General features: G+C 40.7%; 1 protein-coding gene across 3 annotated transcripts in view; it reads left to right on the top strand.

Moving 5' to 3' along the window:
- tenm4 (teneurin transmembrane protein 4) overlaps window positions 1-17,777 on the top strand; it is a 168,132-nt gene that overhangs the window by 30,658 nt on the left and 119,697 nt on the right. For all 3 annotated transcript variants that reach the window (XM_086216471.1, XM_086216469.1, XM_086216470.1), the window contains 2 exons: window positions 10,453-10,737; window positions 12,251-12,523. In XM_086216471.1, the coding sequence (XP_086072597.1) occupies window positions 10,515-10,737; window positions 12,251-12,523 (496 nt within the window). In that variant the 5' untranslated portion in view covers window positions 10,453-10,514. The remainder of the gene's footprint in view (window positions 1-10,452; window positions 10,738-12,250; window positions 12,524-17,777) is intronic.

The raw sequence follows: 17,777 nt of genomic DNA, 5'->3' as shown, positions 1-17,777 counted from the left end.
TACTATTGTGCGTGTCATGTCCACGTCGACCTGATAATGCTGCAAAGCTACTCTGGATGCTGGATAGAGATTGAGCTTCCTCTTGCCTGTGTAAAACGTTATCATTTTTTTCAGTTTTATCAGATTTCATACTTTAAATATTTTAAGGTTTAAAAAATGATGTGTGCTTTTACAGATCTTTGCATATTCTAAATATGGAAAATAATGGGTAAAGTAGGTCATACTTATACATACATACATACATACATACATGCATAATACCAGTTTTGACTCGTGGGACCTGATGTACTCACACAGCCTGGATGGTAATTTCATTTAATTTTGTCTGCAAATAAGGAGGTTAATTTTGTCACCTGTACCGCAGTCAAAACACGAGTCCAAATACAACCGAGACACTCTGAGCCAAATTCCTCTGTGCATTAACATTTTGTGACGAACAAGTCCAAATTGCTTGGTGCTGCCGTGTGTCACACTGTCAGTATGTCACCGTGCCAGTTGAGTGCCAAAGATGCCAAGGCGATGCAGGTTTCATGACTGGAATTGTGACTGCTCCCAGCCAGTGACAGGCATCAACAGGGGAGGGTGCTTTTATTGGCTGTAGCGACACATTTTAGAAGAATTTCCAAACGTGTGACACAGGAAGCGGAGCTGGTGGCTTCTGAGCTTTCTGTCATTTTGTAGTGTTCCATGTTATTTCCAGGCACCTGATAAAGCTGGTTGAGAAAACCCTCCTACCTACCATGTCATAGTACATTTATGTGAGTTCAATGTATGTTTGTTTCTCATATTTGAGCTCTCTGTTGTTTATTACAGATTAAAATCAACTGTGGAATAATTTTGGGGAAAAAATGTAATTACCATTGCTTTTGGATGCTATTGAAATTGTGGAACGATTCAGAATGTTACAGTGAATCATAATTCTGTATCAGTAATCGCATTTTAATTACAAAAAAAACAACATAAAAATTGTCGTGGTGTCTTTTCTCTTTAGTCTGTAGAGGTTGCAGGCTGGTATATCTCTGCACCACCACCAGTATTTCATTTAGAATTGGATTTTTGACACATTTTGCCTTTAGCAAATATTGCATCTTCTGCAATTTGGCTGTTGCAGTAGTCCATACAGTGATTTCTATGAAATTTCTTGCCTCTGCTGTGGTGATGTTGGCTGTAAGGCACAGCTTGATTTGAGCTGTTGTATGTCGAGACACGCAGCTCGACTGAAACAGCCAGAGCAACCTAGAAGTAGTCCCAGTCCGTTTTTACTGTATACCGAGCAGGAATTGCAGCTCTGAAAGCAGGTCAGCCTTGCATCCATTTGGTTAATAGATCCATTAAGCGGCATGGCGTGAGAGGAATGCTGCTGCTGTGGATCATAGGATGACGTGTTAATTCTGGGTAATTTATTACCCTGGGTGTCACTGGGCAAGGAGCTCCTGACAGATCTCGTCTCCCTGGGATCAGCCTCAGCCAGCCTTCCATGGGCATCGCCTGCTTAGTGGTGACTCCCGTCTGCTGTGCTCACATCCACTGATGCAAGTATGATGTAAAACCCTCAGTGCAGAAAAACAATGGTGAGGATGCACATAGTGTGGCATTATAGCACACTTGCAGTCTGTGGGGGTAGGAGGCTAAAAGCACACCTGTGGAGTGAGGGAGAGTAATCAAATTTCCCCCAGTGTTATGGGCACTTGCTGGCTCTCATATGGTTTTTATTTATGGAAGTATCCTTTTCTTTCTAGGGCCGGGCCCTGATTAGATCATGGATACTGATTGTGGCCTTGAGCTGTAGTGATCAATCCCAATTTAGTTGGAGAATTAAATTTATATATGGGAGGGTGCAGGGCCCAGGACTGATAGATGAAAGAGCATTTTCCTTGTATGCATTAACTAAAATGAAGCAGATAAAAAAGTCCAAACATATATAACTGATGTTGTGTGTTGGAAATAACATAAAACATGGGGCCCTCACTTAGGAAAATGGCTGCATTAAAGACTGATGTGAATAAGCTGACAAAAGAAGTTGCAGGCGTATGTGCATAAGGTTTTTTTTTTTTCTTTTGCAAGCCTCAGCACTGTCTAATGTTCAGCCATTGGGATCAGAGAGCAGACCTCAGGTGCCTTGGAGGCAGAGGAAGGGGCTTGTGGAGGTTAACATTGCGCTGCCAAGCCACCCGTCAGGCATTTCATGTCATAATCAGTTAGAGGCGAATCAGCATACACCAACTCTCAGTGCCCCAAGAAAATCCTCTCAGGATTCTTGTCTGCACTGGAGCAGTGGGAGGATTGTAAAATGAATTTCATTCTCTGTGCTCTAAGAAAGGGCATACTTTTTTTTTTTCCTCAATCGGATTCTTTGATGCTGTGTTTTCATCTGGAGGAAGCAGGCACTGTGTGTTTACAGTTAGCCACTGCAGCAGCCACGCCTTCTAGACATAACATCTTTACAGCCAGGGCTGTCAACTAAATGATGATGAAGCTACAGAGTGATTAGCCCCACCCAGAGGCTGCTGAGATGGGAGATGTAGGAGGTGTGTGGTTGTCAAAGCAGGGCTTGCGGAGATGACTCAGTTCATCACTTAGAGTAAGATCATTACTATGCAGGATTCCACCGTTTGGCTTTGCTGTGTGTGCTGATTTTTTTTTTTACTGTTAATAATGAACAGCCACTGGTTTTATTGTCTCTAACAACACAGCTTGATGCTTGTTGTGCATCCCGTTATCACACTGTCCTTCTCAAGCCTGCTATCTCATTTCATTCATTTTGCAAAACCTTGCCAGGATCCATTCTATTGACGTTAAGAGGAAACCAAATTACTCAGATTTCTGTGATGAATTGATTCTTTTGACGTGGAACAAATAAAGTGTTTATGACTGCTGAGGAGTTTACTTTGGTCAGAGGGAGGTGTCTTTGATTATGTTGCATTCATTTATAATTTTGTGTAAAATCAACTTTCATATTCAGTACATACAAAGTGAATTGATAAATTATAGCCAAATCAACAGAAATTATTATTTTTTTATTCTTAGAACATCAGTTAGGATTTTAATGTGATACTTCATCCCAAAAAATGGCTTAGGAATCAGCAATGTCAGTTACTGTCAGACCTTCCTAGGCAGGTGTTGTTAGCACTTCCTTACTCTGGACCTACATGAGCGATCATGAGGACATCTCAGGAGTCCTGTTCAGTGGGTTGTAATTGGTATCCAGCGGTATTCTAGTATTAGTCTCTCTGAGGGCAGTTCTACTACTCAGGGCCTCTTCTAATGAATAACAGAGCGGCTATGTTTTGACCTTGTCTTCATTCCCAATCACCTAGAAGACTGGTGACTGGGGACCCATTGTTTCGGCCGCTTGACAGCGATTCCGGGTGGCATGTGATGCAAGAAAGTGATGTGACGAATGAGTGGCCGTCAGAGTTTTCAGCTTCTCCCTATGAAGATGTCTTATCTTGCTCTGGGTCTCAGCAAACAGGCTTAGCATTATTGCCCTTGCTTTAATTTTGCATAGTTTGCACATTTATACATCAGCACAACTTTCAGCTAGCAAGATTGAATGGGCTCATTCACGACCTAGCTTATTCATGCTAGAACAAAAACAACCCTCTTGTGATAATGACACACTAATACTGACACTGTTGTCATGCTGAAAAGCTTTTTATTGCACGTGTTAAAGAGGCACTGATTAAGACCCTGCATGTCAATGCGGTAAATAAATGGGTTTTTGGCCTTTATTGAGGATGTTTTTCATCAGTTACACAAATAACATGTATTGTAAATTAATTTTCTTGCAGTGTATTAATTATCAAAGAATTTCTGTATGATAATACTATCGTTATAGTGGACCAAGTATTGTGAAAATGTCATATTGTGTGTTCCTCTGTGAGTGCCACCCCTGGTTGTGGTTGTGAGGTACCGCCAACTGACAGTCCTGGTGCAGGTCTGAAAAAACTTGGGCTGAGTGATATGGCTGATGAGAAGGCCGATAATTCGGCTCACATCCAAATACCCGCAACTAAGCCTGAGGTACACCCACAGTGCCAGACTCTGCCCACTACCAGTTCTGGCACTGGGCCAGTTCTGGCTTATTATGGAAATTTCCCGCCACCCACCTCACCCTGCTAAGCCTTTCCTCAGATACGGAGAGCAGGATAGAATCAGGTTACATCTACAAATTATTGCTTATTAATGAAATGATATATCATTCACACAGCACCCTGAGGGCTCGTCATCATAGACGGCAAACATGAAGCAATGATAACAAAAACACAGCAGTAAATGAGTAAATTCCAACCAATTCCATTTTTATTTTAACCCTGTTGATTATCATTAACAATTCAAAATACTTGCCCAACACACACACACACACACACACACACACACACACACACTTATTTTGTGCAATCCAATACACACAAGACCATCAGAACGGACGAGGTTTGGAAGAAAATGTACAAATCAGAAAAGTCTCTGAGTGAGGCTGTTCCTTATCAATCTGAGGAAATTATTAAAATAATGTTAGCTATGGATCAGCTCAACAGAGACAAACAACAGCAATTTTGCGCTGCGATTCTCTTGCTTTAATTTTGGAAAAAATTTCATGGCAGAATCCATGCTGAGATATTTAAAAGACAACTAAACTTTTATTTATTTGTCTCCATTGTTTTTCACCAAGGAGTGATTGTTAGCAGGGAGCATTCTACATCTGCAGTCCCAGGCAGCCTTTGTTTATTTTAAGGCTTTTACGCATTCTATTTCATGCGCTGGTGGGGATAGCTTTTGATCCTGGAAAGAGGTAGCTGCTGAGTTGCCCCCCCACCACCGAGCCCCCTCCACTCCTCAGCCTGCATGGGCACTACTGAATTGAAATCTGTTTGGCAAGCCATTCAGCTCCCCACCCCGTCTACCCAAATCTTTTTCTTTTTTTCTTTTTTTTCCACTATTGAAAACACACCTTTCTGTTGACCGCACAGTCTTTTCTATAGAGCTTAGGCATGTGAAAGATTTCCAGAGAAGAAGTAAGTGGTGCCTGTATGGAGTTTTCGTTGCTTTCAATAGACCTTGGAGACAATGCTCTTGATATCTGCCCAAATTCCCTCTGTGCTTCACTACAGACTTGTCAATGAGTCGATGAGGGTCTGCAGTGTTGTGAGCTATCGCTAATCCCAACGCTACGTGCACAGGTTAGATAATGCAGGTTTATCTTTTGATTTCTCACTAAGAACATTACCTTGTATTTAAATTAATAATTTCCTTCAGATTTTATACATCGTATTAACTTTTATAAGATTATTAACGTTGACAGCCAATATAATGATGGGATTTCATAGGCGAGTAATGTGTAATCATTTTAGACCTGCAGAGTATTTTCAGGGAATTTGAAGGTCCATAAAAACTCATAGAAAGATTAAATCTTAAATTTGAGGGCTTAATAGTCTTCAATGGGAATTTGGGCGGGATACATTGCTACTAAAATTTCATCCTATTCCATATGATCCATTATTTCATTTCAGCAATTCTTCCATCAAGAGTCACGTTTTCAATGTTAAAAACACTAGCACAGAAATAGTGGTATTGGGGATATATATAATACAAAATGCTTACAACTGAATTGGTTTTATTCTGATAAAACTACATACAGTATGTGCAATTTTATACTGACTTGTCATGCCTGACTAAGAAAAGCATGAATTGTACAAGCGTGTAATGCGTGTAGACACGCTGATTTTGCATATGTGTAACTCTATATTGTTTAATATTTAGTTCTGGATACTTCTTATAAAAATCTGAGGCATGTAAAGGGCAGCATGCTGTTAATTATCCTGGTAAACAGGGTTGTACCCAAAGAGAAGATTAGATTTATATGCAGCAGCACTGAAAGCCATGCTCAGCACACTGCTAATAGTTTGATGGATAGTACAGATGCATTTGCATTTATATTGTACCCCAAACACCTCCCACCTATTTAGATCCCATATTTAACTAACTCCTGACACTGGAGCAATGGTCACAACAATCTGCTTACAAAAACTTCAACGGGTGTTTTAACAGGGACTTCTGTGTCCTGCAGTTCACACCCCGGGTGGGATGCGGGTGGGGGAGGGGGAGGGCAGGTGTGTGTGTGTGTGTATGTGTGTGTGTGTGTGTATGGTTGGAGGCCAATACCGCATTGATGAACTGTCCTGGAGCTCTAGTCAGTTCGGTCTATCATAAAGTAACATCATTACTTTGCTTTGAAGCCTTTAGTATGTTTAAGAACAAAGCCCAATTAAGAACGATGCTACTGATGACCGACATGATCTATAGGGCCCCATACATTTGAATCTTTGACCCTTAGTTGCCCTTCAAACTTATGAATTTCACAACCAGAAGACTCTAACAGAACAGACCAGTGTAGCTTGTGTAGTTTTAATCCAAAATTAAATCCAGAATGAAATATGTGGTTGGTGACTCAGGAACTTACTTTCCTTCTGCCACAGCCGAAGCTGTGCCTTCTGTCTGATATTTTAAGCTGGTTTTAATTCTTTATCATCGGCAGTAAAATATTATGTATATCTAGCATGAAAATGAACTCTCATACCAGACAGACAATATGTCTCAGCTTCTGCTGCTGATATGCCGTCATTAGCAATTTGACTCAAACAGTTTTTGGTCGTCTGTGTGTGCTGTGGAGAAGGAGATGCATTGTAATTCCTAATCAAATGTATCAATGCTTATTTAAAACATTCTTTTCCACAGCATGTCAGCAATATGTATATTAAAAAACTATGCTGCTCAATCTGTGGTGCTTCTGATGTCTGGTTCAGCAAGGGTCAGTGTCAGCGAGTGCAGAGCTGAGCTCCTCCACACAGTCTGAGCATCCATTAGAGAGTCTGTACTAGACTGTGTGAACCAGCTGAAGTGAAAGATTAAGTTTACGGGTCATAGAGGGGTCTTCTCTCTCACCTGAAACATCAACTCACTTTACATTGTGTCCCAGTTTTCCATGCAGGATACTCAGTATTCTCAACTTGTTTTTTTGTGTTTTTTGTTTTAAACACAAGTCTATTCTTGGTCAGAAAAATGAAATACATTGATAATTGATAAATAATCAAACTCTGGCTCCCAGAAATATTTTGTATTGGACCTTTTTTGAGGAGTGCAAATGCTTATGAACTTCTTGTGTGTCTATTGAGAGCATTGATTGGCTTTGGATTGATTCTTGTTTGATGGATGTACCTTATAAATTTCCAGCGCAGAGAAGGTCAGATGATAACTTCTGCCTCATTCAACTTTCCTCAGTTGCAATGATTGTTTCCGTGTTAACACATCAGCTTTGTTTCCAAGGATGTTGACGCACGTTGTTCAGTAGCTCTGCTCACACACAGTGTACACAAAAGGATTGCACACAGCATAACGGTACCTGAAGACTTGGGTTGACAGGATTCATTGTTCATTGCCTCCTGTAACATCTCAAACCTAAAGAAAACAACATTATTTCTCTGTTCAGCTGCTGTACATTCAGTTCACACTCCCATACGAACCTTATCCAACCTTTGCAAAATATGGACAATGCTATTGAAAAATGTAGAGTCTGCATTTGTTTTAAGGAGAAAAACAGACCATCCATCATTTCTTTTGTCTCCTTAGAAAGACCTCAATCAATTTGGGATCATTGCATAGATATGCAGTTAGCTTCTCCCCGGCAGCCCTGCAGCTCTGGATTTTTCGTCGGATGTCTTTGAAATAAAAGCGTGCGATTGTTATCTTCCTCTCAGAGATTTCAATCCATGGCAGTCATTTTTCACTTTTCTTTTTGGTTCTTTGTGAATTCACTCTCATTAACCTTTCCCCGCCCCCCCCAGGCTACTTCTTTCGGTTTCTAGTGTTATACCATGACATGATAATAACTAGAACTTCTGTTTAAGACGACTTGGCCAAATAAAACCTTGTGTTTATCAACTTTATTTACCACTATAGAAATCAAACAATAGTGGCATTTTCTTTGTTTTGCCTCCTAAATCCAGGATTTAGACTTGAGACGGACGAACAGGAATAGCAGCGTTGCTCTGTGGCGTTAAACCATAATGATAATACCAGATGTTGCTGATTTATGAAGTTAGATTTACAGTATGCTTTTTGTGACAGCTGAACCTTTGTTAGTTGCATTTCCAGGACCTGTATTTGCATCACATATCATCTGTCATTGTGTCTCGCCTGTTGCTTCCTTGAAAACCCCTCCTGGGTTTCCCATGGACTCAGAGGTACCAGTCGATTAATAATGAGGAGGAAGGGCTGTGCAGGAGAGAGAAGGCTAAGGATACTGAGCCAGCTCTTTGGAAACAAAAACAATGCGCTTTACAGGGCATTCTTTAAACTTTGGAAAGCTGCTTGTTCTCTGATTTCTTGCATTTGCATAGCATCAAGGGTCTTGCGCAAAAGGTAAAAAATTAGCAACCCATACAAGCTGCATCTGAAATGTTCAGAGCAGCTGAAGAGCTCTTATGGCTGCAAAGTGGGAGGGTTTGTTTCACCCCCATGCAGCAGAGGTCCTAGTATTGAGGCCCTGAGTCATTAATCACTAGGATCTTTTCAGCTGTCAATACATACAAAAGACCCCCCCTCCCCCGATTCCCCACCACCCAAACCCAACTGTGGTGTTTTCTATGAAGTTTTTTTCCCTCGACTGGGTGCAAATATAGTTCAATGGGGGTTATTGTTTACTGTTCGGTCCAACATTGTTCTCTTATCCAGTTACTTGCATCCCATTTCTGCTTGGAGTAAATACATTTTCAAGTGTGGCAGTCTGTACTGTAGCTGTGGATGCCTGCGATATCTGGCTCTCTAATTCCCTCTGTTCTCCAATTTAGCTTCAGAGTACACAGCAACCAAGCCTTTAATCAAGTTTATATCCACATTGACATTCGTTAATCCAACTCAGTGTCTTTAAACCATGTGGTCACTTTGAATGAGCTGACAGCAGGACATGACCTTGTAACTACTGTAGAATAACAAAATCATTTATACATGCATAAGCACTGATATAGGAAAGGGTTCCTGCACTCATCGCTTTTTGTAGAAGTGCATCTGAATGCATTGAAAAATCTTCCGTTATTTTAATATATTTACTCATTCCATCTCCCCTGTCAAGGCAAACAATAAAATAACAGTTGTGGTTTTATGTTTCAGATTTTAATCATCTTTGCTTCATCTTCTTCTTTGGCGTTGTCCTAAATCTGTTTGGCTGCTCACTTTTGTGGTTGCTGGTGATGATTTGTAACTTGAAAACAACACAATTCATGGAAGGACACCTGCCACTTTTACGGATGCTGGAGGCTTTTCCATACGGCACATAAACTAGAATAATTGTGGAAGACTTGCACTGTAAACTTTATGGGCTCAAGATTTGTTGTGCAATATTTTATTAAATCTTATCCTGGTGGCTTTTCATGCTCTGCCTGTATGTGCTGAGCCACTCATACACTGCTGGTTGGGGACATGAATTTGCATTTTCACAGCTGCTAGAGTGTGTGTGTGTGTGTGTGTGTGTGTGTGTGTGTGTGTGTGTGTGTGTGTGTGTGTGTGTGAGTACAGACGATGATGTCTTCTTTCATATGGTCACCTTCAATCGATCTGGATAAAAAGGGCTTTAACTCGCGCTTGCAATATACTGCAGGATTCCCCCAGGTTTAAAAAATTCTTAAATTTGATCTAAAATATGTCTTTTGGTCTTAAATTTGATTTTGATAGGTCTTAAGAATGGTTAGGGGAAACTTCTTTGCTGTGAGAACTGTCACGCTAAATATGTTTGAAGGAAATGTCTGAGCTGCAGAGTAAGCTCTATGGTAATAGCCTGTATCAGTTCCCCCCCCCCAACAATGTCTATGGAAATAAATCACCACAAACCGATTTAGAAGTCAAAAGTTTATATCAAGTTTACCTACTTTTTTTTATTGACATGGCTATGAAATAAGTCTTAAAATGGTCTTAAAAAGGTCTTTAAAAGTAGGGATGCTCTGATATGGAAATTCCAGGTTGATACTAATATCGACAATAGCAAATTGGCCGATGCTTTTCAAAATATTGTTTTGTCGTTGTTTGTTTCCCCACATGGAGTCAAAAATAATGTACCTCTTCACCCCTTTATTGCACTGTGAATTAACACAAATTTGTTGACTCAAATTCATGAAAGAGCCTTTAATAAGCTACATAACCACCTTTTGCACAAAACAGATGTTTTTTGTTTTTTTTTTGGGGATATATAACTGCTTGAAAGCACTTCAGGTGCTATACACCAAACTACTTGATGAAGCGGAAGTGGTGCAGGGCTGAGTGTACAGCAAGTATGAAATTAATTTTATCATGGGAAGTCTTCATATGATGTATAGATTACATTTAAAGTCAGTACCGATGTTAAGTCATTGCCAAATGTGAGGTATTCTAATTCTTTTTTTTTTCTTTGTTTGTCTTCAACAGAGTCACTGAGTAAACTGGCATCGTAACCTGCGTTTGATGTTGAAAATAGAGTGGAGGCAGCCATGGAAGTGAAGGAACGTAGACCCTACCGCTCACTCACTGCCCGGCAGGAAGCAGAGCGCCGTTACACCAGCTCCTCAGCTGACAGTGAGGATGGCAAACCCAACCCCAAATCCTACAGCTCCACTGAAACCCTGAAGGCCTTTGACCATGACTCACGGATGGCCTACGGGACCCGTGTCAAGGACATGGTCCATCACGAAGTGGACGAGTTCAGCCGTCCAGGTTAGCCTAAGGATCTCCAACATCAGAAATGCTCAGCTATTTTATCAGTCAATGTATTGCCACTGGTATCAGTATGGTTCATCAGTAAGTAAATTAGCAGTGCACAGTCATATGAAAAGATTGGCTATTAGTTCATTACTTCTCCTGCCTGGTCTCAATACATGCATCATTACTTTTTAATGAGAAGTCTCATGGTGATTCACATTCAGTCCCTGTAGAGGTCACTCCACATAGTCTGACTATTAACAGGGGCGGCCAGGGATGAATTCTTCATGCAACTGTTAAAAACTGCATGAAAGACACCTGCTCGTTCAAATATATTATTGATCATCGCAGTTTAATTCAGATGAGCTGAACCGTTGATGTAAGTACAAGCTGTGTTCCTGCATGTTGGCATGCACAGGTCAGTAGTCCTTATTTGAAGATGAAGAATAGTAGATTTCCATTTTTAATCATCGTGACACATCCATGAAGTCGTGATCTGAATGAAACTGCTTTTTTTATTAATTCTCTTGTGAAGAGGTTACAAAACCTAATGGGACTGTCATATCAGCAAGATGTGCCAATCTTCTTATGTGGTGTAGAGGCTCATGCCACAGATTTAAATCTGCATCACGATTTACCTCCCACTAGGAGAGAAACCTTTGGGTGCTGACCGTGGTGGATGGGGTGAAGCGGGGGCCAAGGGAGAGCCCAAAAACATTTCGGGGCAGATAAAATTACAGTTTCTTTTTACGTTTGGCTCAGTTGAGTTTGCCCTAGAGGTATGTGCTCTCCCAGTGTCCTCCAGGTCATGGCATTTTTTTTGCTGAAATGATGTAAACAATGATATGAGAAGAGTTTGTGAAATACAATCTTTTCCGCCACAAGTCACATGACCACAAAGTCTTGAGAGGCATGTCAACACAGAATTTGATCCCAAAAAGTAACATTCAATCCTGGCCACCATCAAATGTATTTTAGCAGGTTAAACAGATCTGCCAAGAAATATATAATTGCTCAATCCTTTCGCAATTCAAAATTGCAGTGAAAATGCAGTCGTATATAGGAAGGATTTGTAATGACATCTCATGGACAAGGTTATAATTATATATGTCAGCGTGAGTATGTGGCAGTTCACGAATTCACGAGACTGAAAATTGAAGAGATGTACAAAATGTCTCTCTAGTCAGATAAGACATTTATAGTCATATATTTTAGGCTTTGATTACTGCTGAGATGGGTTGCATTTAGTTGAATGGTGAAATGTACAGGATTTGAACTGTTCAAAATTCTGTGAATTCTTGTTGTGGATTAAAAGACACAGATCTGATCTCAGGAAAGTAAATGCCAAGGATTCTATAATCATGTTCTGATACTAAATGTTCTTGCATCCTCCTTCTTTCCCTTCTAAGCATTCATCTGCATCTCTCAAAGCCAGGATATTGCTGTCATCTTTTTAATGAAAGCAGTTAATTATGTGGAGCGATGCAACATTAATTACCAGAGCTGTGTGTTTATTGGCTTTCTATAGGGGCAGACTTCTCCCTCAGAGACCTCGGCTTTGGAGAGGCTCTTCCATCCCACATAGCAACATACAGGACTGACCTGGGGATGCCGCACCGTGACTACTCGGTCAGTGTGGGCTCAGATGCAGACACAGAAACTGACGGCATCATGTCACCGGAGCACGCTGTCCGATTATGGGGCCGCAGCAACACCAAGTCAGGCCGCAGCTCGTGCCTCTCCAGCCGGGCCAACTCCAATCTCACTCTCACTGACACTGAACATGAGAACACAGAAAACGGTAGGTCTCTTCTCCGTTCTCTACTGGAATCGTTCAGAATTCACACTTTGTCTATTTCCATTTGAATTTTATTTTGGTATGGAGGTATAAAAGAGTTGCGCAAGTTTACATAACTTATACAACATCACAAAAAAAACAACCCAGTGTTCGGCTCGAAATGATTGAAATGTCAATGCTTGACATGACGATTATGCTGGTTTGGATTTTTTAAACTTTTGCTTCTGCTCAGCTGGAATCCATCTGTGCACAAAACAGGTACATAATGCCTGTAATATTGAAGCTGAGGAACAATGTAAGTGTAGTTTTCAACTTTATTTTTGACACCTTTTTTGTTTGACATTGTTCAAAGTGCAGAGAGACAAAAAAACAACAACCAAGAGGTTTGCAACAAAGGACTGGAATTGCACAGATGATGATGTGTGGTATTTGTTTTAATCAGTAGTTTATTGTCCTCCCCCCAAGATTACAGTTTTTATTAAACTTTTTAAATGTCTATTTGCATTTTTTTTTTAATTTTTGAAACTGGCAAACCACCAAAATAATTACAGTTAAAAGGAAAGACAATTAACAGTGTTCCAGTACATTCTGAATTTTGGCATACCATTACATCTGCTATTCGTCATCCCTGCAGCTTTTTCTTCTCACTCCCCTCTTTTTGTTGCAGTATGTGAATCACCATGCATGTGTGGACTTTGATATGAAAATTGTCTGGCAGGTTCCAGTTGGTGCCATCAGTGCCAGAAAGTGGGATGGCATATGTATTGAATTCATTTGACTGTGGCTTGGTATTTCTAATTTGCCCCCAAGGGCCTCATGAGCCTGTGTGCTCACTCAGAAGGTCACTTGAGCTCCGAGAATAGATGAATAGGATGTCAAGTGCCAGAAAAGATAATAAGATTTCTGCTGAAGATACTCATATTATTAATCGTAGATTAGTTTGCTTTAAAGGCAGAATATTGCAGGAGTGTGTTTGGATGCAGAAATGCCTTTCATGTACTCAGCCAATTCCCTCGGCACATATTTTACCTGGAAACGCCGTTGCAGTTTATTAATTGCTTGAATGGTGTATACTGAAAAAGCTCTTAGTGTAAATTCAGTGTGGAGGCAGTACCTGGCAGAAAGGTTTCATTTACCAACACAGCCTTTTTGTGTAGAGAACGCCTACCGCACCCTGCATTGTTTACCTGAGTTTCTGCCAAAATTGATTATAATCCCATTTTTTTCTTTACACAGAGCTGTCATGTGGTAAAAGTTCTGTTTCATGTGAGGCAAAAATTAAACACTACTCTAATCATGCAATGCACATTATCTGGGAGATTTAAAATGCTGTTCCCAGGATATATTAAAGATAGAGGAACTCGTCAAGGGCCCAGTGGCAAAATTCTAATTACCCCTTCACAGCCTTACAGAGAACCTTGTGAATAGTTTTGCGTTTCACAGTGTGTCACATGATGTATTTCCCTCTTATTGTAACTGACAGAAATTACTCTTGGAAGGGGAACCCATTTGCCCGAATGACTGAGGGAGAATGTGTGGCATCTCTCCGCTTGATCATTTGATATGCCAGGGGACTTGAAATTGGCTGTATTGTACATAATTAAAGAGAATCTCCTTGGATGGCAGTTCAGGGGTTGGTGTGCTGGAATGCACCCATAGCTGCAGCATCATCCTACATCTGTGAAACCCAATCAAGATCCTAAGCAGCTTTTTATTCCACTCACTCAAGCAGAAAGAGCACTTGTATTCAGCATTTAATTCAGTAATGCCTGATAACATACAATTTATATATGGCAAGTTAATTAAAATCCATCGAGGAGGCCGACTTGTGTGTGCGCTTGAATCTCTTTAAATCAACAAACCATTTACTCTGCTTTAATGCATTCAAGCCGCTGGGCAGTTCTCCCCCTCTTCACATGTGACTTGCTTGACCCCAGACTTAATGCATGCAAATAAGCAGCAGTGATTTTGGAACAATTTTCCTGACGCTCAAGTGATTTTGAAGCATCCCTTATACACTGCAGATAAACACCTTACTCGTGTTGCTCGCGCCACTAAAATTCACTCTAGCTAGCTGCTTGAATTTCACCCTCATCTGATTCCTCATCAGTTTCAGCTGTAATCATTTGTCTTGGACTGCACGTATCATTTTGGACCGATCAATCTAAATTACTGTTATTCTGCTCTCAGAGAAGGTATTTATGTGACGTCAGATGTGGTAGAAGTCTCCTGAGGTCACACCCTCTGAGTGGCAGAAACAGAAGTGAAGCATTTCCATTCTGGTTCAAAGGAGTGAAAACACAAATAATGCATCGAAAATGAGAAACAGCCACTGTGCAGTTGACTGTAAAAGAGGCAACAGGGAATGTGTTCAACTTGTTTCCAACCAAATGACAAACATGAGGCATCTTTTTTATTTTTAGATTAGAGCATCTAGACGTAATTGGAATCGTGTGTGGAACATCATTTCATCTTCATGATAACTGCTGGTGTCAGGCCAGTTGATTTTCACCATTGATGGTCCATCTTAAAAGTTGAGTAACGCACAATTCAATTGGATTTCTCTGTTAACTTTGTCTGAAGGTTCCATTGCAACTGAATATGAAACAGCAATTTCCAAGTACAAAATGGAACATTTGTACAACAACATCAGTAAATCCAGACACAAACCCTCAGTTTTTGAAACATTCTTGAAGGTAAGCCACTTAGAGAATGGAACAAAACCACGTCACACTGGGAATATGGTGCAGCCGCTCCCTGTAGGCGTGTGATCCCTCTGCTGATCAAGATAATGTGCTGTAACCCCGTGCTAATTACATGTCCGTTTTCCTCAACTGCTTCGGTCATTCTCAACTCCTCAGTCCCTTTTTCTTTCTGTTCTTCATATGAGTGGTTTATCTTTGTTATTAGGGTTGGACTGAGGCCCGATACTATCGTCCATCACCGCTGCAGCTGTTGGGCAAACCCACAGTGCTTGTTACACCAGCAACAAATTCTTTTCCGCAGGTTGCTCTTATTGTGCGTCTTTCAATGAAGCGGCTGTTGTTTTTAACTTGGCTTCCCCAGTACAGCTAGCGGTCTAATTTTGTCACGGCACCACATATCCATGACTTCGTTGTGTTAACTTAAAATAACTTGTTAACTTCAAATCTAGCACAGGGATGTCTGATCGATGTTCACCTGGCAAGGAAGTGAGTCTTTTCGCTGAGGAGTTTCCTGGGCTAAGTGTGTAGAAAGTGGTGACTATACTGGTGGGATGCTTATGTTCAAACTAAACTTCCACCTTCCCCTAAGAAAAATACCTGTAACGATTTGTAGTAATCCCTGTTTCATCCTCAGCTCATGCAAGAGTGTGAGCATTTCCTCTTTCTAAAATTAGGGGTGGACATCCTGATTCTCTGGTACATTCTGTCCCATTTTGATTTGGAGTGTGCAGTATGAAGCATTGGCTTGATGTGATAGGCTATGAATGGTACATTTCATGTGTGTATTGTGACAACATTTGTTTTCTTGTGGGTTGATTTGTGTATAAAGCTTTCACATAGTGTGTGTGTGTGTGTGCTTCCCACCCATGCTGTCTGTGGTCCCCTGGGAGCCCCTCGAGGACACTTCCAGCAGCCAACCAATGCGGAGTCACTGCAAATCCTACAGAGGATGAACATGAAGGAGGCCAGCCCAAAGTGATGGCTGTAGGAGAAGGCTGCTGCTCTTAGGTTTTGCCCTATTGCAGATTATCCAGATGTGTGCTCTAATCGCAGCTCTCCCTCACCGTCATGGTTCTCTCTGTCACCATGAAAACTGGCAGGGGAGCCAGCAACAAAACCCTGCTGAAGGACTGTTGTTTTTCATGTGTTCCCATAACCTGCGGAGAAAAAATACAGCTAAGGCCTACACAGTTCCTGTTGATAGAAAAAAACACTGTGTGACTGGCACTGGTATTTTTCTATGGACAAAATGTAATTAGTTCCAGTGGGTGGATAGTTGTGTACTGATTTTGCTTTCCCTTCCTCCATCCTCCTGGGAGATGTTCTCTATATTGATTTATATGTATAGTCGAGCTTTGATCCTACTCTGAAGTGTGCTTTGGCTTTGCAGTTTGTCCCTCCACATCCCACCATTATTCACAGAACATTTTTGATTAAATATTGTTTTTCTCAAGTGAGGATTTTTTTTATGTATTACAGAGAGTCGTGCATTGTGGGGTTTATTTATGTGATATTTAGTTTTTAGAGTTAGATTAATTGTATTTTTTTTATTATGCTCATTACTCAAATCCTGGTACCTGTAGGCATTGCTTCAGGGCAAAGCCCATAGGAACTCCATTAAAATCACTCCTTGACTTTCCAGCAGTATTTTGAGTTTCTGCCACACAAGCAACTAGCTGAGGTTTCATTGGAAATCCCTGCTTCTTCTGAAATCAACAAATTAACTCCAATTTTCGTCAAATTCAAAATAAAGGCTAGTAGAACACAGCCGTATCTGTTGACAATATCTACTGTCTTCATAACTGCAACTACTGCTTCTACCAGCTGTACATACCATACTCACTTACATGCATGTATTTTTAAACTCACATTACCAAGGTAGATGACCCTTTTTACAGCTGGTTATAAGGATACAACAATGGAAAGCATGGGTGGGCAGAGATGGCTTTTCGGTGGTTACTGTATTCCTCCTGCCTGTTTTTCAAACTCAGTGTAGATTGAATGGTGTTACAGCTTTGTACACAGATGTACTGGTAATGGAAGCAGGATGCAGAAACCTGGGTTTTGTGGCTATGCAAATCAGAGCCAGAGCTGATAAATCTGTCTACTACACTACTATTTGACCTGTGATTGAATACCTATTAAACCGCTTTGCATTGTAGAAAAAAGCCAGATGTTAGTAGGTTTTTGCGTCAGTGGGAAAAGGCCTTTATATTTCGACTTAAGTATGGTAACTACACACTTTTGAGGCTTGTCCATTTATTGAGACAAATTACGTCTAGTTTATTCACCGAAAACAGCAAATTTAATGCAGCTGGGAGTTAGAAGCACATCTTAAGCCTCCTAAATTAAGGATAATGGCGGGTGAGAGTGGAATACAGGGGAAGACTGGACAAATAGTTGAAGGTCAGTGATGGTCAGATTTCTTAATCCAATTCTGTTTGTTACACCGCATGATTAAACAGTCATCAATCAGCATTTACTCATTCAAAGCATGTTCCTAATGTGCTGATGTGATCGCGCTATAAGCTGGAGTAAGCGATTATTAATGA

This window comes from Aulostomus chinensis, chromosome 10 (assembly GCF_037954235.1).
Source record: "Aulostomus chinensis isolate RoL2024-O1b breed Wild chromosome 10, RoL_Achi_v1.0, whole genome shotgun sequence".
Lineage (NCBI taxonomy): Eukaryota > Metazoa > Chordata > Actinopteri > Syngnathiformes > Aulostomidae > Aulostomus > Aulostomus chinensis.
The sequence above is the reverse complement of the archived record's forward strand: the minus strand, read 5'-3'. Positions and strand labels throughout refer to the sequence as shown.